This window comes from Sphaerodactylus townsendi, linkage group LG15 (genome assembly GCF_021028975.2).
Source record: "Sphaerodactylus townsendi isolate TG3544 linkage group LG15, MPM_Stown_v2.3, whole genome shotgun sequence".
NCBI lineage: Eukaryota > Metazoa > Chordata > Lepidosauria > Squamata > Sphaerodactylidae > Sphaerodactylus > Sphaerodactylus townsendi.
Genome location: NC_059439.1, coordinates 5,162,614 through 5,190,348, shown reverse-complemented (window position 1 = coordinate 5,190,348; position 27,735 = coordinate 5,162,614). Strand labels below are relative to the sequence as shown.

Sequence of the window (27,735 nt, the reverse complement as noted above, 5' to 3'; positions counted from 1 at the left end):
CTGAATCCTGAGGAAGGCGTGGTTTGGGAAGAGGAGGGGACTACAGTGGGATATACTATCACAGAGTCCACTTTCCAAAGCAACCATTTTCTCCAGGTGAACTGATCTCAGTCACCTGGAGAACAGTTGTAATCCCAGGAGATCTCCAACCACTCTACCTATTGTTCAGTTGCCAACAGGCCAGGAGAAAAATGTGACTCACCCAAGGTCACCCAGCTGGCGTGTGTTGTAGTGCACAGGCTAACTTAGTTCCCCAAATAAGCCTCCACAGCTCAAGCGGGAGAGCAGGGAATCAAACCCGGTTCTCCAGATTAGAGTGCACCTGCTCTTAACCACTACGCCACTGCTGCTCCAGTTTGAGCATTTGACATTTCTTAAAGCATTAGAAGTAAAGGGGTGTGTTAGCATTCCTGCAGAATGACTGAAACCATCATAACCCCGGGTAGGTGCTTCCTCTACCGTTTTCTCAAATATATAATATAACTATATAAGATGATAGAATACTTGAGTCAAGTAAATTAGGGAGCGAGGCAAACAGCAGGAACAAATGCCACGATTCCGTCTGTCTTCTGACCATTCCCTGTCTCTTATGTCAAATCCTTGCTGATCTCTGCTATCTCTCCTGTGCTGTGCTTCTAGTCGCAAGTATCACCGCCTTCCCGTGTAGCGATATGATAGCATTTTGTGTCTTTAATGTAGATAGTTTACAACGTGGTAAATAATTGCTCCTGGAGTAGACCATTCTTGCCAGCCAAACAGAAGATAGAATGGTGAGAGGGGGCTCTTCAGTCAAGTGTTCCTGTGGCCTTATGGTAACACAGGTACTGGATGCTTCCTCTCTTAGGCGGAATGGTACAGTACTAAAATCCACAGGCATCTGGAGGCTTCCTCTGTTACATGCATCAGAATCCATACATCAACAAAGGTTCAGAATCCACAACTATCAACTCTTTTAGTTTTACATGTGTGTATTTGTGCTCTGTGTGGTCTTTGCAAGAGGAGGAAGCGAGGTGACTCTGCACGTCATCCTCACTGCTCTTTCCCGCTGTCTTGTCTAGTGGGTGCCGTAACGGTGATCAGCCCCTTGGAACTCATCCGGACGAAGATGCAGTCCCGCCAGCTGAGCTACCGGGAGCTGCGTGTCTGCATTCAGTCTGCCGTGGCCCAGGACGGCTGGCTCTCCCTCTGGAGGGGCTGGGGGCCCACAGTGTTACGGGATGTTCCCTTCTCTGGTACGGATGCGATGAGGGAAAGAGGGGACTGGCCCAACAATGTGGGATAGGATTTAAAGGGTTTGAACATATTACATGCAGAGAGGTGGGAGGAGCTAGGTGTGCACTATTCCATAGCCAAGGACACTTCAGACATTTTATGATATAAGGGGTTGGATCAAGATGCCTAGATGGGGGGGGCCCTCCCCCTCCCTCCCCTCCCTTGCATGCCACCCTCTCCATACCTCCCCTCCCTCTCTCCCCTTCACTTGCATGCTATCCCTCCCTCCCCTCCCTGGCATGCCACCCCTCCCCCTCCCCATTCATCCATGGAGCTAGCCTCCCTTTCCCTTCATTTTCCCTTCCCTGTGCTTATGCAAGACGTGTCTGTCGGTGGAACAGAACCTTCCTGCCTTTGTCCCACGCCCCAGCTATAGTTCACTGGTCTTCTGGGAGAAAAGGAGCCCTCAGGAACATCATGAGAAGGAAACCTGGGGGCTGCAGCAGAGAGAGGGGGATTAGTTGAAATCGCTGCACCCTTTTCATTAGCGGAAAATTTAGTCTGGATCCAACCCCTGAGAAATTATCTGTGAATAGCATCGCATGGCTGTGTACGATGATGGAAGGAAACAGAAGGTCGCTGGGAGAGCAGTTCATGATTTTAAAAGATGCACACTTCATATCTGTTGTGCATATCCCTGGCAATGAGCCAAAAGTTGTTCACCTCAATCCCTGCAAGGCTCTCTGGAATCACTGCCTTGAGATGTCTAAGATGGAATTGGATAGACCTCTTTCTGGTAGATCTTGCTGTTGCCAAGGCTAGAGGCACAGGAGCCTTCAAAGGCCATTCTGATTATTTATACTGTTCTTCCATTTTGGAGGGTGATATTGCCCAGGTTTATTCCATATTGAGATGGCTACTCTAACCTTAGCAACACAGTGTGTTTCTGCCGTAGCTTGGCTAGGTAGAATACAGCCAAAACTACTTGCTTGAATGAAGAGTTTAGCTCATGGAAGTCCTTGGATAAGAAGAGAAGAAGAAGAGTTTGGATTTATTTCCCCCCTTTCTCTCCTGTAAGGAGACTCAAAGGGGCTTACAATCTCCTTTCCCTTCCCCCCCCCACAACAAACACCCTGTGAGGTGGGCGGGGCTGAGAGAGCTCTGAAGAACTGTGACTAGCCCAAGGTCACCCAGCTGGCGTGTCTTGGAGTGCACAAGCTAATCTAGTTCCCCACAGCTCAAGTGGCAGAGCGGGGAATTAAACCTGGTTTTCCAGATTAGAGTGCACCTGCTCTTAACCACTACACCATGCTGGCTCTCTATAGAAAAACTGCAAACCTAGCAAGTGACCACGTTTTCCCACTGGCCAGGGGAAACTTGAAAGGTTCTACTGCCTAGCGCCCCTTTATTTTCTGATGCGTCTTTGCCTCTTCTTCCTCTGCAGCTCTGTACTGGTACAACTATGAACTGGTGAAAGACTGGCTATGCAGCCGATTCCATCTCAAGGAAGCCACCTTCATGGTCAGCTTTGCAGCTGGTGGCATTTCTGGCATGGTGAGAGCTTTGCAGACCTTCCTTAGGGTCTTGAAAGAGCCTCTGGACAGAGGGACCTAACCATGACTTTCAGAACTAGCGGTCTCTTAACTCTTTGACAAAGGGAGCCTTCTGGGTTAGCCCCGTTTCTGCACCCAGGAAGTTGTGAAAACTGTCCTCTTTCCTGTTTTTATATTTGTTCTGCTGTAGGTTACTGACATCACTGCTACTCTTGTGTTACTTTTGTGACTCTGGGTTAGTTAAACTAATCCTAAAAGTATACTACAAGCCTTTTTAACCGAGTCAGTTTTTACTGTTTACAACAGTGGTTCTCAACCTTCCTAATTCCGTGACCCTAATACAGTTCCTCATGTTGTGGTGACCCCCAACCCTAGCATTTATCCATTTTACAGGGAGGGAGTCTTAGGCAACCCCTGTGAAAGGGTCGTTCGACCCCCAAAGGGCTCACGACCCACAGGTTGAGAACCGCTGGTTTACAATTTGTTGCCACAAATCTCCCCACCCCAGCATGCCACGTATGAGTTGTCCTGCTGGGTTAGACCACTGGCCCACCTAGTCCCGCCTTCTTTTTCACACAGTGGCCAACCAGTTGCTCTGGAGGCCCAACAAACAGGGCCTAGAGCAGTGGTGGCGAACCTTTGGCACTCCAGATGTTATGGACTACAATTCCCATCAGCCCCTGCCAGCATGGCCAATTGGCCGTGCTGGAAGGGGCTGATGGGAATTGTAGTCCATAACATCTGGAGTGCCAAAGGTTCGCCACCACGGGCCTAGAGGCTGAGGCTCTCCCCAATATTGTCTTCTAGCCCTGGATTTGAAGGTTTCATTGTCTCTTGACTATGGGATTCCCTTTACTCCCCATGGCTAGTAGCCACTGACGGACCGCTCTTCCATTCTGCAGTTTTTCTCATTGTGGACAAGGTCTTCTTTTTGTCCACTGTAGATCCGTTGCCTATCCATCTCATTGAGCACCTCCAAGTTTAGGCCATATTCTAGTTCTAAGCTAGGGGTGGCCCACCTATGTTGCTCCAGATGTTCATGGACTACAATTCCCATCAGCCCCTGCCAGCAGCTGTGATGTGGAAAGTCATGATAGGGGAGGGATGACTGTAAACAGCAAACCAAGCCAGGGGTTCCCACCTACTTCTGGCCCACCCCAGTTCTAAGCCATAGAGTCTGGTGGAGGGTGATTTTCCCCCCTCCCCACCCAAATGAATCAGTGTAATTAGTCTTTGACAGCTGGTGGTAATGCCTAACAATCCCTCTTCTCCCCCAGGTGGCTGCAGTCCTGACACTGCCTTTTGATGTGGTCAAAACCCAGCGGCAGATTGAGCTGGGGAACATGGAGACCCTCCAAGGTAAGAGCGTGGAATGATAAGCAGGGGAGGAGGCAGCTGTTCAAAATCTGGGCAGCAGTAAGTGGGTGCGTCCAACCTGCTTTCCCTGGCAAAAGTGGGAGGCTGCCCTTTGACTGGCAAAATAGCTTTGCTGGACCATGTGGATAAAAGCCAGGTAGGATAAGGGCTGCCATGAAGAAGAGGAAGAGGAAGAAGAGGAGGAGTTGGATGTATTTCCCCCCTTTCTCTCCTGTAAGGAGACTCGAAGGGGCTGACAATCTCCCACCCCAACAAACACCCTGTGAGGTAGGTGGGGCTGAGAGAGCTCAAAAGAACTGTGACTAGCCCAAGGTCACCCAGCTAGCGTGTGTTGGGAGTCCTGGGTACAGAAGATGCACAGGGAGGCACACGCAGCTGTCTCGGCTCTGAGGGACAGTTTCACTGCTTGTTTGTGTTTAGCCTGTGATGGGCAAGCAGCAAGTTAGTCGGCCCCATGAAGGGCAAAGACTGTGATATCCAGCACAGCAGAAAACCGACATGTTTTATCTTGTGCACACGTGGAGTCGGTCTTCCTGCAAGGGGCAGGAATACAGTGCTGGAGATGGTGGGAGAGCTTGCTGCCTCGCTCTGCACTGGAAAGGGCTTAAGAAACAGATGTGAGGCAGAATAGCCGTTAAGAAATGGGCTAAAAAAAATCCCATGTCAGCATCTGCATTGATAGATATTGGCCACTTTTTGTGTACTCCCCTTTCTATACTCTTTTCCATGGAGAGATTAAAGTGTGGTCAGTTGTGGTGTGGCGGTAGAGAAAACAGTATGCTTCCGCATTAGAAAATAGTCTCGAATGAATATAAGAATTATCATTCATTTTTAAACGCTGTCTTTGTCAAAATCATTATGTTGTGCATTATTTAACATGGTGCTTGGATGCAAGAGTATTTATAGTGCCTTGAACGACCAATACTTGCCTTGTTCAAATGTGTCATACTTTTCCTTGGCAAAATGGCTGACAGAGTGGCAAAGGCTGCCAGTACTAAGGAGGACACAGGAGGACAAGGACAAGAGAGAGGCAGAGGTCCAGGAGGTGGGGGGCGAGGCGGAAGAGGAGGCGCAGGTGGCAGAGGAGATGCTGAAGATGGAGTCGCTGGGAGCCTGCGCTGCACTCTCCAGCTGCCTCCTGCTCGCCTGCGCACTGAACACTGCTGCTGTGGGCATCCAGTGCTTCTCTTTGGACTCCAGACTGAAGGGGAAGCCCCTCCACCTCAGCTCCTTCTACACCTGAGTGCTCCTAACTGCTGGCTCTTGCTGCTCAGCTCCACACTCTTTTGCTGCCGGACAAGGCAGGGGCCAGCAGAGCAGGTGCCAGGGGCCCAGTGGCTGTGACAGTGACTCAAGGCAGGGCAGCCAGCAGCCTCTCCGCCAAAACCAAGGCTCCATCTTTTCCAGTGAGGGCCCTGAGCTCTCACCAGGAGCAGTAGTGGTGTAGGAGGTTAAGAGCTCGTATATCTAATCTGGAGGAACCGGGTTTGATTCCCAGCTCTGCCGCCTGAGCTGTGGAGGCTTATCTGGGGAATTCAGATTAGCCTGTACACTCCCACACACGCCAGCTGGGTGACCTTGGGCTAGTCACAGTTCTTCTGAGCTCTCTCAGCTGCACCTACCTCACAGGGTGTTTGTTGTGAGGGGGGAAGGGCAAGGAGATTGTAAGCCCCTTTGAGTCTCCTACAGGAGAGAAAGGGGGGATATAAATCCAAACTCTTCTTCTTCTTCTATTGCACCATTCTTCTGCATCAGTAAATCAAGGGGATGGGGGGAGTAGAACGAGGTAGGCACTAGAATCCAAGCAGAGTATCCTACAACAAAGAAGGTCTGGCATGTTGTGGATGAATACACAACTCTACTTTAATCTTTCGGTGGCAAGCTTATAGTAGTTCACAGCTTGGGAGCAGCTTTTGACAGATCATTCAGAGAAGAATCTAAGAGGAGCTTACGAGTGAGAAAGCAGATTTAAACGTGGATAAGTTTCAGTCTGGTGAAAGAGAAGATGGTATGTTACAAATACAAAGGCCCAGTAAAAGTGGTCTAGCAGGCTGACGTTTATTTGATGGAGTAATTTGTTGGTCGCTATCAAAAGTTTATTTTATTTATTTATTTCTTCAACTTTTATACCGCCCACCCCCGGAGGGCTCTGTTCAAATTGCCCTCAATTTTTTTTAAAAAAATAAGAGGCCTGTCTGTTTTTCCTGAGAAAGATTTTAAAAGGATCACAGTTAAAATGCATCCTAACAAAATATTTTTAAATAGGGTTCCATTTCTGAAAGTTTTGTAGTGAACGTGTTGGTTATAATCTGAATCTGGTTGAAATAAAGCAGGAAATAAAAGTTTCATAGAAGTAACTCCGTGCCCTTTCTGTTCTTGCCCAGTTACTGCTTCCAAATCCTCCACCTGGCTGCTTATGAGAAGGATACAGGCAGAATCTGGCACCCGGGGACTCTTTGCAGGTGAGCGGCAGTTCCATTTGACATTGTCTCCAAGTAGATCTTCCTCTCTGCTGCATGATAGAGCCAGAGGTGGAAGATTAAATATCCCACCATAGGTGCACAATATGTCTGAGTGCTCTTCTGCTGATGACTTTCTCTTTGACTCTGGGCAGGCTGTTGACTCTTAACCTCAGCTGCCTACAATCACCCTGCACCCTTAACAGTCTTGTAGGGGAAACACAGAGAAATCTGAGAAGATCCAGTGTATTTGTGCAGTATTGGAGTCTCATACCTTAGATGTCCGCAAGTCAGCCGACGGGGATGGCCAGTCTTTCAAGCACTCTTAGCCTTCCTTGCTAGCTCGGGAAAAGATCTCCCTGTTGGCGGCCAGCCGTTCCCCGCCTCCCCCGCCCCCAAGAAAGTTTTATTCATCTGAAGTTTTATTCATCCTCTTCTCCCACTCCTTACTCCAATCAGCAAGAGCTTTAAGCTGTGGTTATCTAAACACTACGTGGGTGTAGCCATGACCCTAAAACACTAATTTTTCTCCTCTGTCCAAATCTCCTGCAGGTTTCCTGCCACGTGTCATCAAGGTGGCCCCGGCCTGTGCCATCATGATCAGCACATACGAATTTGGCAAAACCTTTTTCCAAAAGATGAACCAGGAACGACAGCTCAGCAGCTTGTGAGCTCTGGGATGAAGTTTCCAACAGCATCCTTGCAGTGGACCAATACCATGTGGGTGTGGGGGGGTCCAACAAGTGGCCAGCAAAGTTTGTGAATAAGACTGCTGCTTATTTTTAGCCAAGATTGAGAAGACCAGACCCAGGAAATATTGTTTTCACTTTCCTTTGCTATTATTAGTTTCTGTGCTCTTTCCCTGGGTGACTCTTTCAGGGATTGTCTAACTTTCTTAGCTGGTCCCTTCACCATAGAATCATGTGGTCAAGTCGAGTGGTTCCAACGCTGTACCTTTTCTGGCCTTTCTTGTATCCTGCCGAAGAAGAGGCGCTCTGCCCACGAGAAACCAATTCAGTCTGACTTGCAGCGGAGCCTCTAACGGAACGTGGTGTTCTTGGCTAGCTTTGAGTGGCAGGTGGAAGGAAAAGGGAGAACTAGGATGGATAGCCTTGGCATTTCAAAACAAGAGCACACATAATCCCTTTTTTGTGGGCCTTTGGAGAAACTTCAAGCTGTAGACCAAGGGACGTCTCTATCTTGGCCTTAATTTCTTTCTCTCATTTTTTTTTACTTGCATGCCTGCTGTGTTCCCATGTAACATGTTCAACACACAAATGGCACACTGACTCACAGTGCAGCCCCACAGTGGACTTTTGGGGACTGTAGATAGAAACACTGGTTTGAATACTCAGGGCTGAATATCCGCTGTTCTTTTCATCCTGTTCTTTCTACCACAGTCATTTGCCCCAGGGACAGCTTGACTTCTTCATGCCTTAAGTTATCAGCATGGGCACAAAGCCATTAAAACTCTGCTCTTTCCCCTCCCAAACACAGCCTCACCCCCATTTTCTATATCTAAGCAGAAGTAGAGTCTTAAGCTGCCCCACGTTTCTAGGAGACTTCAAGTAGCACCTTTACCCGGCCATCCGTGTGTCCATTTTCTTGTTAATTTATGTGCCTGCTGCATAGTTCTCATGGAGAAAGACATCCTGAACCTCATATTTCTGAAATAAAATTAATTTTTAAAAAGCTATGTGAAATTTAAAAGCAACAGGAGCCAGATGTACTGATAGATTTGTGTTCTGCTTGCTCAGGGCATGAAAGAAACATTTCTAGACATTTTGGAAAGTGTCTGGCCTCTTTTTTTGTGTGTTTCCTTGCAGCCTGCATTACGGCAATCCTGCCTTCCTGTGAAGGGTGTCTTGAGATTATTCTCTTATCTAGGTGCAGTTTCCATGAATCCACCTGGGTCCTGGGATTTCCTCAGCAGAGCAGGGCCACTAGTTTGTGTCTGTTTTGTCACTTCTCAGGACTGTTTCAGGAGATTTCTGTTGGTTTTGCCCATGAATATAAACTCACCCACTTCCCTTTATGCGGGGCAGTTGTCTTGCAATATTTCCACAGGAGAACAGAAATCAGCCAGCTATTAATTGCAGGATATATGCACACACACAACAACAGCATGCACACTTGCAACTCTGAGGATGGGCAGGCTCCAGTACAGAAACTTGAAAAGAGACTTCCTTGTCCTCGTTAGCGGCTAAGATTTAACATCTTAGCCGCATGCAAATGAAAGGCAGAACGGAGAAACCACGCTGCAGTGCAAACCTGAATGCAGGATGTGGAAACGACACGAGATAAACATCGGTAGCTTTTTGCTGGCCCATTTCAGACTTCTAGATGCCACCAGGAATTTAGGCATTCGTGTAGCTGGGCCAAAATTAAAAGAAAACCGCTAGCTATCTCAAGGCCATGCTCTGGTCCTCGTTGGCTTTGGAAATTCCTTTCAGTTGTGGCAGTGGTTTGCTTTGGGAAGAGGCCAGAGGGCGTATGGGCAGCAAACATACGGAAGCCCCGCAGGGCCGGGTCTGGTCATTACCTAGATGGGGGGGGGGGGAGCATTGGAGAGTCCAGAGGGTGATCTTTTCAGTTCCGTGGTGGTAAAAAAGAAGAATCCTCTGCAGCCCTAATAGGCCAGATGAGCCTGATCTCTTCAAGGCTTAGAAGCTAGCTAGGGTTGGTTCTTGGGTGGGAGACCCCCAGCAAAGACTGGGGTTGCTCTGCAGAAGAAGGGAATGGAAAACCACCATTATGCATCTTTTGCCTTGAAAACCCCATGTGATGGAACTTTGTAGATGCACCTCAGTGCTGCATTTACCTTATAATAGAAGCAGAGTTTGGATTGATATCCTACTTTTCTCAACCGCAAGGCGTCTCAAAGTGGCTTACAGACTCCTCCCTGTCCTCTCCCCACAACAGTCCCTTCGTGAGGCAGGTGGAGCTGAGAGTTCAGAAGGAACTGTGACTAGCCCAAAGTCACCCAGCACGCTTCATGCGGAGGAGCGGGGAAACAAACCTGGTTCTCCAGATAAGAGTCCACAGCTCTTAACCACTACAGCACACTGGCTTGCATAAATAATGGCAGTTCGGCTGCTTGCAAGAGATGAGCCCAAATTCATGTTGGCTGTGCAGAGCAAGTTGACTTTTTGGCTCCATAGCCTGGTATTGAAGTCAGTGTCACATATTGGCTAAAACAGCAATCTTGTGTGCTGTTATTTGAGGGGGAAAATCAAACTCTGCCTTGGTTTTAACTAAATGTTTATAGGACTGCCCAGAGTTATAGAGAGAACACACAGGAAGAGCTTTGAACAGATGAAATATACTATTATTTGGTGTTAAGTCACAATTGACTTATGGTGACCCCCTAGCTGGTTTGCCAGTGCCTCCATGTCAGGGGCGTAACAAGGCAGCCCTGGGCAAACTGTAGCCCTGGGCAAAACCTGAGTTGGATGCCCCCCCCCCCCCTCCCCATGGGCGGCCACTCCACCACGACCAATTTTTTTTTCACCAGGACATTGGTGCCTGCAGGGGGTGCATTTTTAGACATATCAGCACCGAAATTTCAGTATATCATCAGGAGACTGTCCTTATGCTACTCCCCAAGTCTGGTGAGGTTTGGTTCAAGGAGTCCAAAGTTATGGACTCCCAATGGGGGTGCCCCATCCCCCATTGTTTCCAATGGGAGCCAATAGGAGATGGGGGCTACAGTTTTGAGGGTCCATAACTCTGGCCCCACTGCACCAAAAGTCCTGTACTCTCATCAGGGAAGTTCTCTGATGAGATCTCCTGAAAGTTTCGTGGACTGTGCCTTCCAGAAATGTCCCCCCCCCCCAGCCTAGCAAACCCCCCATGGACAGCAATGTACATGAATTAAACTCAATGCAGAACAAAAGATTCCTGGTCAACTTTCTGATATGTTCCTGCAGGGGGTGCATTTTTGGATGTATCCGCACCAAAATTTCAGGGTATCATCTGGAAACTGGTCCCATGAATTTGTACCTCCAGCGTTTGGTGCAGTTTGGTATAGGGGGTCCAAAGTTATGGACCCTCAAAGGGGGGCGCCCCATCCCAGATTCTTTGCTAAGGAGATGGGTGGCGCTACTCCTTTGAGGGGTCCATGCAACTTTGGGACTGCACCTTGAAATTTTGGTGCTAAAAACATAACGTCCAAGAATGCCCTCCCTGCAAGAGCATCTCGAAAATTGCCCAAGAATCTTTGTTCTGCATAGAGTTTTCTGCATTGCTGTCAACGGGGGTTGCAGGCTGGGGGGGGGGGCACATTTCTGAAGGCACAGTCACATAACTTTCAGGGTCTCATAAGGAGACTGCCCTAATGATACCTCCCAGGTATGGTGCAGTTTGGTTCAGGGGGGCCAAAGTTATGGACCCTCAAAACTGTAGCCCCCGTCTCCTATTAGCTCCCATTGGAAACAATGGGGGATAGGGGCACCCCCTTTGGGAGTCCATAACTTTGGACTTCCTGAACCAAACCTCACCAAACTTGGGGGGCATCATAAGGACAGTCTCCTGATGATACGCTGAGATTTTGGTGCCGCTAGCCTAAAAACTGCGCCCCCTGCAGGCCAAAAATGGAAAACCACTAAAATACCCAAAAACGAACCCAGCATTTTGATGCCCCCCACAAGGTGATGCCCTGGGCAGCTGCCCACCTTGGCATTACGCCAGTGCTCCATATTATAAGGGAGCTGCGTGGCATAGTCGTTAAGTGCTTGCACTGCCACTCCCACAGTCAGGAGTTTGAGCCCCCTGTGGGTCAGATATCTTGGCAGCTGGCTCATGGTCAACTCAGCCATCCATCCGTTTCTTGGTCGGTAAATGAGTACCTAGCTCATAGCTAGGGGGTAAAGAATAGCCGGGGAAAGCAATGGCAAACTACCCTACAAAAGCGGCTTGCCTATAAAATCACTGCATGCTGTGGTACCCCAGGGTCGAACACGACTGAAGGGGAAACTTTACCTTTACCATGTTACGACCCAGCTCAGCTCGTTTCTTCTGCTTCACCATGCAAAATTGTGTCAGTTGCATTCATTGATACTTGACCCTATTGTTATTCCAAGGATTTCCGGAATGAGATTTTACCATTTAGTTGGAAAAGGAAGAGAAGGGGTTAAGAACTGGCAGTTTTCCAATAACATACAACTCCTGATAATCTTGCAGTAGTGAAATTTTGCTGACTCTACGGCTTGAAGCGGAACAAGAAACTTCAACAAATCTTACCATTTAAAGGTCATCTCCTTATGCTGTTTTAATGTTTCCCATTGACTCTTTACAGAGTTTCCCCAGCTGCTGACCCATAACAGTTTCTCAGGTGGGGGGGGGGGGCAGGGGGCAGGCTGCAGTTCTGTCCACTACTAGTGCATTCTTAAGACTGCCCGTCACTGTGCCGTGCTGGAGCAGATGGAGGTGCCCGGTTGTGCTTTTCTTGCAAGCCAGGTCCCCAACAATCCGGGTCTCTGAATTTGCTCCTTCCCCATTTGCGCTCTTGCTTCTGCTAACAGGATGTTCTATTGGGGTAACGACATGCAGGAGAATCAGTGGGGGAAGTTATGTTCGATTAGTGGGCTCCGGTGGAAGACGGAGGCTTTTGGAACCCAGAAAAACAGAGGTGACCAGAACTCCTTTCTGCAGCAACAAGGTTTGCTTGAACGAGGCGATGTGAGAATGGGGGAAGCAGAAGGGGAGGGGCATGAAAGAAAAAGGGAATCTTGAATGCTTCCGTCCCCCACCTGCTTCTTGCCTCACACCCCTTCTCCAAACTTCCATGTTGCCTCAAGTTCTCAGAAAGGAGACAGACACCCACCGTCCTTGGTCACCTCAGTTCTTTGTGCAAATATTCACCATGAAGATTGCAAGGAATCTCAACCTGCGGGGGCTTATGGTTCTTCCTTCCCTCTCCCCCATCATAATTTTGCCTTCAGAGCATCCCATAATTTCACAGTGTCCTTTCTGGCTGCAAACACAACTGGCGCTCTGTTGGACGGCCGTATCTTTTCTCCCCTCCCCTGAAGGCTGGGCAGGTGCAGCTGTTAGATGCCTGAAGTGGGCCACCTCAAAGGCAACTGCCTTTGAACACACTCAACCGTATACAATATATATATATATATATAATATACACTGCTTCATTTTTTAAAAAAGGTTTCTTCAGCAGTTGATTCTCCCAGCTTCTGCTGAGGGGGTGGCTTTTTCCTGAACCCTGGATAAGAAAAAAACAACACCTCCTAAAATGTTTCCCATTTCCCGGATCCAGGAAGGAAGTCTGTTTATAAGGATGCTTGGTTGAGAATGCAGGTTTGATGCCCAACGGCATGGCCAGGCTGGATAAAATGGTCAGTTGCCCCCTTCCCCCAACTCCAGTCCTTGCTTGAAAGGGACAGTCGGATTTCCGCTCTGCCAGCAACCTCGGCTCCCCTCTGGGTGTCTCATGCGGTTCGTAGGACCGGTGCTCTGACGTCTCAGCTGGGGCTGTGTGTGGGGCTGGGCTCGACGCTGTCGCTCACCAGACATTCGTTGGATTTTAGGCTGGCTAAGGACTTGCAGCTGGGCAGGGAGGCCAAGGAGCCGCAGAGGCCGAGCATGGAAGGAGTCGGATCCTTTCCTGGGGAGAAAAGAAAAATGGGCACGGCTTCAGAGAGATGCTCCTTAAAACAGGAGCTAAAAGAAGGTGACCGTCATCCTCTTCCTCATTTATTTCGCAATGGCACAGTATCTAGGTTTAATCCTGAAAATGAGGGTCCTTCATTTTTGCATGTGCTGCAGAGCACAGCAGTTGGTGGTAGTGGAGGGGGACCGTGGGCCAGTGTCTCTTCTAACAGAAGCTACGCTTCAGACAGGGCTCAATCAATTCTCAGGCTCTGGAGGAGTAATGTAAGAAAGCAGAGGGTCTCGCAGCATGAAGGACATGTTTCCTTTCTCAGTGAACAGATTGAATAGGTCAGCTTGTTTGACTGGCTTCTCCGTTGTATTGTTAACCTACCATTAAAATAACAAGCCAGCTTGGGCTGAACACTGATGACACAGCATAAAAATAGCTTACATAAGAACATAAGAACTAGCCTGCTGGATCAGACCAGGGTCCATCTAGTCCAGCACTCTGCTACTTGCAGTGGCCCACCCAGGTGCCTTTGGGAGCTCACAGGCAGGATGTGAAAGCAATGGCCTCCTCCTCCTCCTGCTGCTGCTGCTGCTGCTGCTCCCGAGCACCTGGTCTGAGAGGGCTTCATGGAGTGAGAAGTATCTCTCCCCCATGATCTTCAGTAACTGCCAGTGGAGAGGGCCAAGTACTTCAAACTATGCATTTGAACATGTAGCTGGCTTGGTTCTGGATAGCAGAAGACTTTCCTTTCATACCCTAAAATTGGAGGCACACGCACCCTTCCTACCCTAAAGATTTGCTGTTGGAGTGTCTCATGGGCTTGGGAAGAAGCCTCCCTGCTCCTCTGTGCCCCAGGGTGCTCACCCAAGTCTGTCCCCATTCAAGGCATGCCTCCAAACTAGAAGTGGCTTAAGAGCACAAGAGTAGCTTGTCCAGAGAGGCTACCTGCAAATCTGCTTGGCAACTCTGCACCTGGGTGAAAATTACTGGAAACAGACAGTGCCAGAGCACAGAACTCTGCAGATTCATAGCAAGGAGTTTCCCCTTTGGGCAGGAAGTTAGGTTATTGCCATATTGGGTTAATTTACTTCCCGTGGCATGTCAGGATGCCCCAGAACACAGCTGGAAAGGACGAGGGGTTCTACTGCCCCAAAGAACCCTTTCATTTGAGTCAGGATTTAGCCCCATGATGATCCCTGAGCATATGCAGAGAGCCTCTTCTCTCACTAGACAGAACTTGAGTTGCCATCCTCCAGGAATTTGCCTCCAAACAAGCAAGAGAAAAGGGCTGCTTTGGAGGGTGGCCTCTGTGGCATTACATGTTGCTGAAGTCCCTCCCCTTCCCCAAACCCCGCCCTCCCCAGGTTCCACCGCACAATCTGCAGGTGTTTCCAGTGGGTGGGACCCAAACATTTTAATAACAGGTTCCGATGGTGGTGGGATTCAAACGGTGGCGCTGCCGCACACACGCACCTCCAGTCCCTATTGGGCAGGGAGGTTGCTTTAGTAACCCCTTCTCGGCATTCAGAAAAAATTAGTGACCACTTCTAGAGAAGTGGTGAGAACTGGTTGGATCCCACCTCTGGGTATTTCCCAACTCCTAGCAGCACACACACACACCGGGGGGAGGGGAGGGGAGGGGGGAAGGCTTACAGGGCAGGACTTGCAGGCAGCTGTGGTCCCTGGGGACTTTCCCTTTTAAAAAATGGATTTCCCCCAAGCCTGTGTGCAAATGCTTACCCAGGGGTCCCCAGGGCTCCCCTTCACGCTTCCCCTCTCCCAGTCGTTGTGAATCGGAGCTCAGGCTGATCTCTGCAGAGAGCTGATCGGTGCTCATGAAGCTGTGCCTGAAAACGACAGAAAACGGAGCCGGTCACCTACAGACACTTCCCAAGACGCTCAGCAGGGTCTAAGCAGTGAGCGGCTGGGCAGAAAACCAGCTCTGATGTCCTCTGGTCCAAAGGGTCCATTTTTTACTCTGTCTTCTTAAGAGGAAACCACTTTATTGGTCACTGGTGCCATTTAAGTTGTCCTGTAAAATTAAAGCTCTTCCCTGCAGAGGCTTATAATGCTGTCTGTCTGAAATTTACACCTTCCCGGTCACAAAGGGTCCCTCAAGTGGCTGACAAACTGGTGCAGCATAATAAAAAACAAAACAAAACCAACCACCTCAAAACCCTGCCTCTCATTCAGCTAGATTTAAAGGTCAAGAAGGTGTTCTTGAGGTTTTACATAATCTAAGTTGAACGTATAAACATGCACAAATTTGAGGATCCTTGTTTGATCTTTATGCATGCATTAAGAAAGCATTTATCCTCCCCCCCCCCGCCCTTGCCCCAAGGTTTTCCAATGAGATCCAGCAGATCTTCCAGAAGAAACTTGTTTCTTTATCTAGATCTGGATTGCGATGGGGATCTCTAAAATGCACAAGACTGCCCCTCCTCAAGCACTGCAAGGATATTTTTTCTTTACCCAAAATACAACAGGTTTCTACTCCCCGTAGCAAACTGAATGGCCATGTTGGTTGCAAATTCAATAATCTGACATCCGAGTGGTCTCTAGGAAGAAGTTCAGATCTGTGCTTGCAATTCCATCTTCTATGGTTTGTGAGCACTTACAGAGCTGTCTTTTATTGTATTTATTTGCTACTTGCAAACCAGTCTTCACGTGTAAAGAATGGGAGCACCAGACCCTTTGTTTTCCTTTGCATGCACATTAGGTTGGAATCTGTCTAAATTGAATGCACAGAAGCACAACTTCCTCATCTCCCAAAGCATCCCAAAATGTTTTTTTAAAATGATGCTCCTGGGGAATGGAAAGCCTCAAAAAAAACAACGGGGTTCGACTAGATGACTGTGTTCTGCAAGAGGGGGAAACTGCCCCATTGCTTACACATGAAGATCTTGGAGCACCTATATGGGAAGGCAAAGTGGAAATGATTTATTTTTAGCACAAATACCTCCAACCCCTCCTGTGAGCTTCCCATCTCCTGACTCAGTTACCCCGAGTGCTCCAGGCATGGCACCCCCTCCCCACTAGTGAGCTCATAACCCTCACTCTTTTGCTTTCTCTCACATGATGGTAATGTCCTGTGCTCGCAGCTCCAAGAGTGTCATGCTACCAGCAAGGTAGTCTCAAGGGTCGTCCAGTCGAACCCCCGAGCAACACAGGAAATTCACCACTTTTCTCGTGAACCCTTGCTGTATGCCCAGAGCAAGGCAAAAAACCCCTCCAGAATCCCTAGCCAATTTGGCCTGGAGGAAAACTCCTTCCTGACTTCAAAGTGATGCTCGGCATTACTATGGGCTTGGAAGAAAGAGCCACAAAAACTGAGTGCTGACCCATTCCTTCCTGGCAGTGGTGTATCTGCTAGAGCAGTGGTGGCGAACCTTTGGCACTCCAGATGTTATGGACTACAATTCCGATCAGCCCCTGCCAGCATGGCCAATTGACCATGCTGGCAGGGGCTGATGGGAATTGTAGTCCACAACATCTGGAGTGCCAAAGGTTCGCCACCACGGTGCTAGAGGGACATGGGGGGTCAATTGATCCTGGGTGCCGCCCATGAGATCACGTGGGGGGGCACCTGGGGAGCTGTGGCAGCCCAGCCCAGCTGCTCCTTCACGAGCCCTCAGCCCGGCCCCGCCATGCCCGGCATAGCACGGCCCAGCTGCCCAGGAGTGTCACTGCCCCCTCCTCCAGCTAAGATAAGTAGGGGCCCTCGGGTGCCTCTGCTTCCTGGCCTCCCTCCCCCTCCCCCAGTTGACTTCAAAGAATCAGCGCTGATTCATAAGAATCAGAGGAACTTTAAAAAAAGAATCAGCTTTGGGGTTATAGGTAAGTCTAGACCAGGGGTGTGCAACCTGCGGCTCTCCAGATGTTCATGGACTACAAATCCCATTAGCCAATTGGCCATGCTGGCAGGTAGTCCATGAACATCTGGAGAGCCGCACGTTGTAGTCCATGAACATCTGGAGAGCCCTGATCTAGAATTACCACTGGACTAGGTGGCCTTTTTGTTCCATTTCCCCCTGGGAGTCAACTTATCAAAAGAGAAACGGTGTGTTCATGCCCACGCTTACCTTCTGTACATCTTGGCTTCCGAGCGAGCTTCGCTGCCATTCAGAGTGCCCAGAGAGGGCCACTGGTTCACCAGGGGTGCAGCCATTTCCTTGGAGAGTTGGGTAAACTGGCTGTTTTCGGAGGGGATGAGGCCCGTCCTGAGGGCAGAGTGGGAGGGGGGAAGTCTGATCAAGGAGGAGGGAATGCAGCCCATCAGCTCAAGGCAAGGGAAACAGAGAACAGTTCAGTGTCCATCCCCCACCCACCCCTTTAATTCAACCTCTAACTGGACAAAATGAACATGACCTTGTTTACGGTGAAAAAACTGCAGTCTTCCACAGTCTATTTTCTTTTCTTTTTTTCTCCCTAATACAATTACTGTGGTCTGTCTGCATGTTTTGAAATTTTACAAAGCAAAAGTGCACATCTGAAAAGTGTGTAAGTGTTGATCGATAATAAAACTAACCTCTACGAAGGTAAGTAAAGTAATTATGAAAGGAGTAATTCAGGATATTCCAGATGGGGCTTCTGCTGTATAGTCTCATGAGCAAAATATTCTGAGAGTGGAGTGAAAATCTAAGTATGAGGAAAACACCCCCCTTTCAGTGTGGGCCAGGCCAGTAATGCCCAGTCAGTGTTCAGTAGGAGGGGAGGGACTACAGCTGACCAGAAGAGCTTATTTCCATGCAGACAGTCTCAGGCCCAGCCCCGGCCTCATCAGCTAAAAAGACCAGACAGAAGGTAATGGGAAATGACCCCCACCTGACCCCTGGGAAAGCTACAGCCAGTCTGAGTAGCCAAAACGGAGCTCGATGGACTAATGGTTTGATTCTGTATCAGGCAACTTCACTTGTGTTCATGTGAGAAGAGGCCCAGGGGCTTGGCCTACTTACAGCTGCTCCTGCAGTTCCAGGATGACGCCCTCCAGCTCCCGTTTCTCAAGCTGGTTCTGCACTTTCACCTCTTCCAGCCTCAACTGCAGCCGCCTGTTCTCCGCCTCCAGGTCCTTTAGCTGGGACTCTCTGAGCCGAACAAGCTCTTCCAGGTAGCCCTGGGGCACGAGACACAGGTGTTCCATGAAGGGGGCGGGGGGAATGCATTATTATCAGCTGAAAGGTGAAATCAGTGGAGAAGACTACTTTGCAGAAGTTGGCCAGGGAAGCAAGAACATGCTGCCATTGGGGGGGGGGGGGAGGTTGGGAGTGGAGCCTGGGGAGAACAGGGACCTCAGTGGGGGACAACAGCAAAAAGTCTACCCTCCAAGGCATCCATTTTCTCAAGGGGAACGGATCTCTGTCGTCTGGAGATGAGGAGTGGTTCCAAGAGATCTCCAGGTCCCATTTGGAGGCGAGTGTGTATATATATATATATATTGCAATATAGTCTAATAAGTATATAGGTCAAACGATCTATAACTGGAGAGCCACAGGTTGCAGACCCCTGGTCTACATCAATAAATGTGTCTGGAAGGTGCAAGAAACAAAGCAATTTACCACCAAAAATTAGTATAAATGTAGGAATCTTGCTTGTAAATGCAAAACAGATGTAACAACTTCTTTTATATGTCAGGTTGGGCATTCAAGAAAAAATAGAATCACCAGCCTGGTGATTCTATATTTACTCTGGTTCATCCCAGGTCAAGGGATAAATTGTCTCTGACAATCATATTCAGTTTTGTGAAGTGATTTGCACATCGCTGGGGAGACGCAGGACAATGTTTCAGGAGAAGGGAGTACCTTCATGTGATTTTCTCCTATTGTTTCACACTTGAGATATGAGTTTATACATCAAGAGCCCCTACTCCGTTTTCAATTACACATTTTGCTTAACCAAAAAAAAGCAAATTCTGCAGAAAAGCAAACTTATTCAGATACTGGGGAGCGAGAGAAAGATCATTATAGCTTCCAGGTTCTGAAGAAAAGAAAAGTTTGGATTGTAAGGAGACTCAAGGCTACTTATACACTCCTTTCCCTTCCTCTCCCCACAACAGACACCTTGTGAGGTAGGCGGGGTTGAGACGGTTCTGAGAGAACTGTGACTAGTCCAAAGTCATCCACCAGGCATCATGTGGAGGAACAGTTCACCAGACAACAGCTCACGTGGAGGAGAGAGGACTCAAGTCCGGTTCACCAGATTCCAGTCCACCATTCTTAACCACTACACCACATTGGTTTGCTGAATAGGGGCTGGCTTCTTCATGAAACTTCTGACATGTTTTAAACCCTAAAACTCCCATGTTTTTTAGACTCTTGAATATCTGTTTCAGCTCAGGATACATTTTGCAAATCTTCATTATAGTCCCAAATCTTTATTTCCAGCAAAGCTACTCTAATATTTGCTGTGGAACCTGACCTGTGTGTGTGTGTGTGGGGGGGGGGGGGATCTCACTCCTGGGTAGAGTTGCCAAGCTCCAGGTGATAGGTAGAGTTCTCTGGGATAACCACTGATCTCCAGGCAACAGAAATCCATCCCCCTAAGAAAATGGCCACTTTGGAAAGTGGATTCTATGACATTATACCCTGTTGAGGTCCCTTTAATCCCCTGACCCAGTGGTGGTGACCCTTTGGCACTCCAGATGTTAGGAACTACAATTCCCATCAGCCCCTGCCAGTATGGCCAATTGGCCATGCTGGCAGGGGCTGCTGGGAATTGTAGTCCATAACATCTGGAGTGCCAAAGGTTTGCCACCACGGCCCTAACCCAAACCCCACCCTCCCCAACCTTCATCACCCCTCCCCCCCACAAAACCTCCAGGGATTTCCCAACTCAGAGTTGTCAATCCTACCCCTGGATAGGAGTTACGCTGTTGAAATTTGGGGACAGGGTTCCTGCTATTTCTCATGCTCTTTCTGACCTATTTCCTGCTGCTTGGGGAGATCTTAGAGAGTTTAGGGACATATACGTGCACAGATCCCCAAAATGAAGGGGAACTAACAGAGAGCTGTGCCCTGCCATCTGAGAGCTCTATTTATTTATTACATTTAGTATGCCACCCCTCTTCCTTTGGGCCTAGGACTGCTTACAACATCCATAAAACATACATATAAAACAATAAATAACATACATCCAATAAAATCATGACCTACCAAGATGGCCTTTGTGTTCTACATCTTTCAGCAGAGAACCCACCACACTGAGGGGATCTTAACTGATGTCAGTGGAGTGGATGTTAACTGTACTTGCCTGGTGGAACCGCTATGTCTCACAGGCCCTGCAGAACTGCATTAAGTCCCGCAGGGCCCTGGTCTCCTCAGACAGAGTGTTCCACCAGGCTCGGGCCAGGGGGGAGACAGCCCTGGACCTGGTTCAGGCAAGCTGGATTTCCTTGGGGCCAGGGATCACCAGAAGATTGGAATTCACTGATCTTTGGTGGACGTACCAGAAAAGACGGTCCCATAGGTACATAGGGAAGTAGGCAGACCATTTAGAACTTTGTTCGTTAGTACAAGTAGAATCATAGAGTTGGAAGAGACCACAAGGGCCATCAAGTCCAATCCCCTGCCATGCAGGAACACACAATCAAAGCACTCCTGACATATGATCATCCAGCCTCTGTTTAAAAACCTCCAAAGAAGGAGACTCCACCACACTCCAAGGCAGTACATTCCACTGTCGAATAGCCCTCATGTCAGGAAGTTCTTCCTGATGTTTAGGTGGAATCTCTTTTCCTGCACGTTGAATCCATTACTCCGTGTCCTAGTCTCTGAGGCAGCAGAAAACAAGTTTGCTCCCTCTTCGACATGACATCCCTTCAAATATCTAAACATATATTTAAACACTCCACCCAAACATATATCTAAACACTCCACCCAAAGCCAGAGCAGCTGGTGGAGCACAGGTTGGCTTTGCGTCTGCTATGAAGAGCTGCTGCATTCGGAGTGAACAGGAGCTTCCTGAATGCACCCAAGGGCAGCCCTGTGTAGAGCAAATTGCAGTACTCCAGCCTAGAGGTGACTGTCACATGGATCACAGTGGCTAGATTAGTCTGGGAAAGATAGGGTGCCAACTGCTTCACCTGGCGTCGATGAAAAAACACCACTCGAGCAGTGGGTGTGCTAACTGGGCACCCAAGGATAAGAAGGCATCCAGAAACACTCCTGGACTCTTAACGGTCGATGCAGCAGATAGCTGCACACCATCCAGGGTTGGTAGCTGGCACCTCCAATCAAACCCCTCCAATCCAGCCACATGACCTCCGTCTTCACCTAATCCCATTTCAGATGGCTCTCTTCCATCCATTCCAGCACAGCCTACGTACCTTTTGTGCGTACACAATGCGAAACTTCTGCTCCATCTTACGCCATTTGTTGTACCAGCTGTCTTCCACAGCCATCAAGGGTAAGTAGGGGTGGTCAGGAGAGCTGTCCTCACTGGTACTGCTCTCCAAGCTGCGTCGTTCCTCCTCATCGCTCAGGTAATCGTAGCTGTCCAGAGAGAGTGAGACAGTCTGGGTGAAGAATGTGAGATGTTCAGAGGGCGAACAGTTCCCTACTCCTTGACACAAGAAAGCGTATGGGGTGTTTTTATAGCTCCTGCTAAAGAACACTTTTCAGATCAGAGGGAACACAGGCAGCAGAATGAGGTGGTATAATCCCAAAGCAATAATGGTGAGCTCTACCATTTCAGATTAGAAGTGGAAAGGTTACCATTTTTGAATGCTCTCCCACATTAAAAACAAAAGAAAGAAAACTTCCTACTGTCCCTTCCATCTCCTCACTATTAATTTGCCACTTGCAGAAGCTTTTTTGAAAAAACGTGAGAGCACTGAATGGTGGCCCAGCCTCACTTCTAGTTTTAAGTGGTGCCAGTCCATTCGAAACATCTTTCCACAGTCCGATGCAGCCTCATTCTGAAATGAATCATTTCAGTGGAGGTGATTAATATGGGGCAGAAAGCTGAATCTTTCAATTCAATAAACGTTTTAGCTCATGTAAGATTTGTGACTCAATTATAGACATGGAAAAACTGATTACACAGTCCCTTGTGGGAACAGCTTCAGTTGTTATTTCCTCATGGTGTCCAATATTTAAGAACAGAGATATTTGACACTGGCATCTAGCGCAACAATGTTTTTGCCGTCAAGTCACACCTGATTTATGTCAACCCTGTAGGATGTTCAAGGCAAGAGATGTTCAGAGGTGACTTGCCATTGCCTGCCTGTGCATCACAATCCTGGTTTCCTTGGAGGTCTCCCGCCCAAACACTAGCCAGCAGGGCCGGAGCGTGGGGGAAATGTACCGGGGGCACACATATGTCCTATGCCCCTGCCACACCATACTCCAGAATGCCCCCGCCACGCCCCCACATCAGCGCAGGCCCGGTGCGTTGTGCGCCCCCCATCCCCTTGGCGCTACGCCACTGCTAGCCAGGGTTGAGGCTGAGAGTATGTGACTGGCCCAAGGTCACCTCGCAAGGTTCCATTGGGTGAGTGGGGATTTGAACCTGGGTTTCCTAGTCCCTAGCCTAGTCTGACATCTTAACCACAACACCGCAACGGCTCTCAACACAACATAGGATGTTTTATATTAATATCTCAGACCAGAGACTCTTAAGATTTTCCCTATTAAAACTGGGCATTTGCTCTCCCTCTCTCCCCCTCTCTCTCTGGATTCACCTGGTTCAGGGTTCCTCTAGGCACTAAACTTTGCATTCCCCCCAAACTATCCCCTCATTCAGTAGTTGTTACCTCTGTGTAAACTTCAGGTATGGAGTATAGTCGATGACCACAGGTGTCTTGCCATCCATAATTTCCCCTTTCAAGCAGAAACTGCAAAATACAACCAGGATAGGAAATGCAGGCAAATAAACTTCTCTGAAGGTGCCTCTCTAGGTGCCCTTCTTGGAGATCCCGAAGGCACTGTGTGGGGAGACTGGAATATCTGTGGATTGGTGACAAACTGCCAATGAAGAAAAGGTCAAGAACTACAGCAGTGATCCCCAATATGGTGTCCATGTGAGACTGCCAAATCCAAGTTGGGAAATTCATGGAGATTTATGGGTGGAACCTGGTGGGGTGGGGAGGACAGGGCTTGGGGAAAGGAAAGGGCCTCAGTGGGGTATAAAGTCCACCCACCAAAACAGCCAATTTTCCCAGGGAAACATCTCTGTAGTCAGTAGATCAGTTGAAATTCTGGGAGAACCTACCTGGAGGTTGGCAACCCTATGTCCATGGTCGTCATGGTACCCACCAGTGTTTCCTGGTGCCTACTTCCTTTCCCCCTCCAATGAATAATCAATTCTGACTTCCACCTCAGTGGAGCAGCCAGTGTTTCAGAAGCCTTGAGCAGACACACCTTTATGTCTGCAGGGAACACCCATTTGGAAACAGTTGCCTCCATTATAGGAGCACTCTTGGCTTGTAACCACCCAGTGGTTTGTGTAACCTTCAATATCTTGTCATTGGCTCTGCCACAATGGCAGCCATTTTGTGACTGATTCCCACCCATCCTCAGAAGCCATTTTATGGTGGCATCCACTACAAACCAGAGCATAAATACAACATTCAGAAGCTTGAAATGATATCTATAAATCATGTCCTCAGGCTACAAGTAAACCATAAATATGGCTTTTAAAGTCTGCATCCTTCAGTTAAAAGACAGGGTAAGGAGGAATTATTGTTTAAGCATTGGTACTTTAAAAAGCATCATATCTTCACATTCATTACTGTTGTCTCTTCCCTTCCCCCAACACCACTGGGTTTTTTTCCCCAGTGTCCTATTTTAAATTGCAAGCTCTTGGAAGCAGGGACCTTTCCATTTGCCTCTGAAACTCTGAGGTGCCAGGTACACTGATGTTTTAACTTTGTCTTCATCCTCAACATTTTCAAAATGCTACCTGCAGCCAGAAAGAATTAGAATCTCAGTCCTTGCTTTCTTCCTTAACAATTAAATCTGAACCATCTGTTATTTTATCAGAATTTTGTACTGGCTGTACAGAAAGACTTTCAGGACTACATTTTGTATGCCTCCCTCTTAAACAGAATCTTTACATTGGTATTGGAATGTAAACCCTTAATTTTGCATATTTATCAGTTACCAGTCCTGCACAGGAAGCTGGTTGGTGGGAGACACTATTTCTGAATATGTGGACAGTGTTTCTTCTTCCTTCACCATAGACAAAGCATCCATTTGAGGTGTTAGCCAGAGGTGGGATCCAGCAGGTTTTCACAGGTTCCCGAGAGTAGGTTACTAATTATTTGTGTGTGCCGAGAGAGGGTTACTCATTGGTGATTTTGCCACATTATTTTTGCCTTAGTTACGCCCCTCCTCTCAGCAGGAGCGTGCAGAACTTGAAGCAGTCTAGCACAGGGGTAGGGAACCTGTGGCTCTCCAGATGTTCAGGAACTACAATTCCCATCAGCCCCTACCAGCATGGCCAATTGGCCATGCTGACAGAGGCTGATGGGAATTGTAGTTCCTGAACATCTGGAGAGCCGCAGGTTCCCTACCCCTGGTCTAGCAGGAGGTGCACCGGCGTGCGTGGCAGCCTGCGCCTGCGTGCATTCATTTCCCACCCAAGGACCAGTGCAGCGGCTGCGTCCTTGCCACAGCCCCGTCCAGGAATGCCCCGCCCCCGGAATGCCCGGCCACGCCCCTGTCGTGCCCCGCCCAGCCCCATTGACGCTACGCCACAGTTTGAATCCCACCACCATGGGAACCTGTTACTAAAATTTTTGGATCCCACCACTGGTGTTAGCAGAGGTGGGATCCAACCAGTTCTCACCACTTCTCTAGAAGTGGTTACTAATTTTTTCTGAGTGCCGAGAAGGGGTCACTAAAGCAACCTCCCTGCCCAATAGGGACTGGAAGTGCGTGTGTGCAGTGGCGGCGCCACTGTTTGAATCCCACCACCATTGGAACCTGTTATTAAAATTTTTGGATCCCACCACTGGGTGTTAGTGTACTGAATTGGAGCCCCAAACGCGGGAATGAAGGGAACTGAATCTCAAGTAAGTCTGTTTTATGTTTCTCTCACATGGAATTTCAGTAAACCAGACAAAAGGTTACCTCTGCTTAGGTGCCAGTGAATGTGTTTCAAAAATTCCTTACAGGATGGATATTCTAGGACAGAGGACTGGCGGAGAGAAGGGTTAAGCACATACCTGAAGTCTATGGCACTCAGGCCGATCAGCATCCCTGTGAGGACGGTGGATTCTTCTCTTAGCATAATTGCCCCATCGTCATAAAATCGTCTGAAAAGAAACAGCACACATGAGAAAGACTATTTATTGGATGGAGGGAGTGGGGGGTTCATTCCTGGGACTGAAATCACAGGTCTTTGCCACAAAACATCTGGCATTTTGTTGAGAAACTTGATCATTGGCACAGAAATGTTGCAGATTTGTTGAAACCACGTTCATGCCAATTGGGTGTTTCTCTGCCGGGAAACAGAGCAGCCCTGGAGCAGTTACTACAGGATTAGACTTCCCAGCCTGTCTCTGGGGCCCACCACCACTGTGAAAGAGAAGAAGAGTTTGGATTTATATCCCCCCTTTCTCTCCTGCAGGAGACTCAATTGGGCTTTACAATCTCCTTGCCCTTCCCCCCTCACAACAAACACCCTGTGAGGTGGGTGGGGCTGAGAGAGATCCAAAAATCTGTGACTAGCCCAAGGTCACCCAGCTGGCATATGTGGGAGTTCACAGGCTAATCTGAATTCCCCAGATAAACCTCCACAGCTCAAGCGGCAGAGCGGGGAATCAAACCCGGTTCCTCCAGATTAGAATGCACCTGCTCTTAACCACTATGCCACTGTTAGGTGGCACAGTTAGGTCAAGTGGGTTTGCACCACAATCCCTGCATTGGTAATCTGAATTCCTGGAATGGGAGAGTCTGCCCTCGAAGACAATCTGGGTGCTTCAGACAGTGCCAAATTCAGCCATTTGTCCTCGATCTGGAGAATGCTGAAGAAACCCCATTACCCTTCACTGGTTTATCTGAGTTTAAGCCAGTTACCTTTACAGTTCTGTATGTCTTACTTGGAGTCTGTATTTCAGGGGTTGCTGCTCTTTTCATATTCCTTGATCATAGAGTTGCCACTTTGCCTGGAGAAACATATCCTATATCCGTGGTGGCGAACCTTTGTCACTCCAGATGTTATGGACTACAATTCCCATCAGCCCTTGCCAGCATAACCAATTGGCCATTCTGGCAGGGGCTGATGGGAATTGTAGTCCATAACATCTGGAGTGACAAAGGTTCGCCACCACTGCCCTATATATTCCCAAATGGTGCCTTTGGGACCATCTAGGAAGCTGTGATTTGGCAAGACTCAACCAAACAGATGTTGATTGCTAGAGTCATCTGAAAAAACCAGGTGGTGCCAAGTGTCTCCTTATCAACCAAGTGCAACAATCCTAAGGTGACCAGATGGTCCCCTTTGTGAACCGGGATGGGGGGGGGGGTAGGTGGCTGTGCGCGCAGCCGCTGGAGCGCACTGCCTTCTGGGGCTTGCCGTTTGCCGCCCTGTGACAGGGCTGCAAACGGCAAGCCCCAGAAGGCCATGGTCCTGCAGACGTGCGTGTGGGAGGCTGCCGCAGTGCCTTGCGCCCCAGAAGGCAGTGCGACAGCCTCCCAAAAATCGGGACAATTTGATGAACCCACGGGACGCGGGACAAATTGTTTAAAGGTGGGACTGTCCCGCCAAAAGCGGGACGTCTGGTCAGCCTAAACAATCCCCAGCTACCACTGTGAAATGCTTTTGTTCCTGTGTTGGACATTTACCTCCAACTTTAGGCGTTACTTAGAGCAAGCCGAAGCCACATTGTGACTGGTCTATGAGAGTTTAATTTTCTTGTTAGGCCTATAACTGGGGTTGCGGCAATTCCAGGAGCAGCCGACACCATGGACCTCTGCTTGGAGAGTGTATGTTTCTAATTGCAGTGCTTCCAAAACCTTCAAAATCGGACCAGAGGCAACAGTGGAGCAAAGGAAAAAGAATGTGAGCGTCCTAGGAAATGCAGGCACTGTGATAGGATTGTCAACAGGCCAGGAAATATAAAGTCCTGCCTCTTTAACAGAGATGCCATTTTCCAGGTGACATTATCTATCTCCATGCCACGGAATGCTTCATGTCCACACTTTGAGCCTTTGTTAAAGGGGCAGGATATTTTTCTCCAGGCCTGTTGGCAACCCTAAACCCTGGAGACTCCTACCTGGTTGTTCTGGTGTCCCGCAGTGCTGTGGCAATGTACTCGGACATGCGCTTCTCCATTAGAGCCACACGAATCCATGCACGCCCCTACAGTAGAAAATGTATTGTTGTAGCTATGAGTTAAACATTCTGTGGTTTTGAATCTCACCTGTCAGGAATGCCTTTGGAGGCCTTAAGGCAAGACTCCCGGCTTCACATCTGCAATTTATTGGTTGTACACCACTCAGAGCCCTTTGGGGATAGGGCAGTATATTAAATCTGATATATAAATAAATACATATGGACCGATACTGCTGACCTATCT

General features: G+C 48.6%; 2 protein-coding genes across 5 annotated transcripts in view; one reads left to right on the top strand and one right to left on the bottom strand.

The window, feature by feature from the left end:
* Positions 1 to 8,386, top strand: part of SLC25A39 (solute carrier family 25 member 39) — a 35,499-nt gene extending 27,113 nt beyond the window's left edge. For all 3 annotated transcript variants that reach the window (XM_048517144.1, XM_048517143.1, XM_048517146.1), the window contains 5 exons: positions 1,059 to 1,232; positions 2,657 to 2,766; positions 4,043 to 4,124; positions 6,527 to 6,604; positions 7,154 to 8,386. In XM_048517144.1, coding sequence (XP_048373101.1) covers positions 1,059 to 1,232; positions 2,657 to 2,766; positions 4,043 to 4,124; positions 6,527 to 6,604; positions 7,154 to 7,272 — 563 coding nt within the window. In that variant the 3' untranslated portion in view covers positions 7,273 to 8,386. The remainder of the gene's footprint in view (positions 1 to 1,058; positions 1,233 to 2,656; positions 2,767 to 4,042; positions 4,125 to 6,526; positions 6,605 to 7,153) is intronic.
* Positions 8,387 to 11,842: 3,456 nt separating this feature from the next.
* Positions 11,843 to 27,735, bottom strand: part of RUNDC3A (RUN domain containing 3A) — a 31,305-nt gene continuing 15,412 nt past the window's right edge. Inside the window, exons 4-11 of one of the 2 annotated variants that reach the window (XM_048517141.1) lie at positions 27,433 to 27,518; positions 25,381 to 25,470; positions 22,966 to 23,046; positions 21,538 to 21,703; positions 18,173 to 18,330; positions 17,300 to 17,464; positions 14,958 to 15,064; positions 11,843 to 13,220 (exon numbers count right to left, since the gene is read on the bottom strand). In XM_048517141.1, coding sequence (XP_048373098.1) covers positions 13,078 to 13,220; positions 14,958 to 15,064; positions 17,300 to 17,464; positions 18,173 to 18,330; positions 21,538 to 21,703; positions 22,966 to 23,046; positions 25,381 to 25,470; positions 27,433 to 27,518 — 996 coding nt within the window. In that variant the 3' untranslated portion in view covers positions 11,843 to 13,077. The remainder of the gene's footprint in view (positions 13,221 to 14,957; positions 15,065 to 17,299; positions 17,465 to 18,172; positions 18,331 to 21,537; positions 21,704 to 22,965; positions 23,047 to 25,380; positions 25,471 to 27,432; positions 27,519 to 27,735) is intronic. The other variant, XM_048517142.1, reaches the window with a different exon arrangement.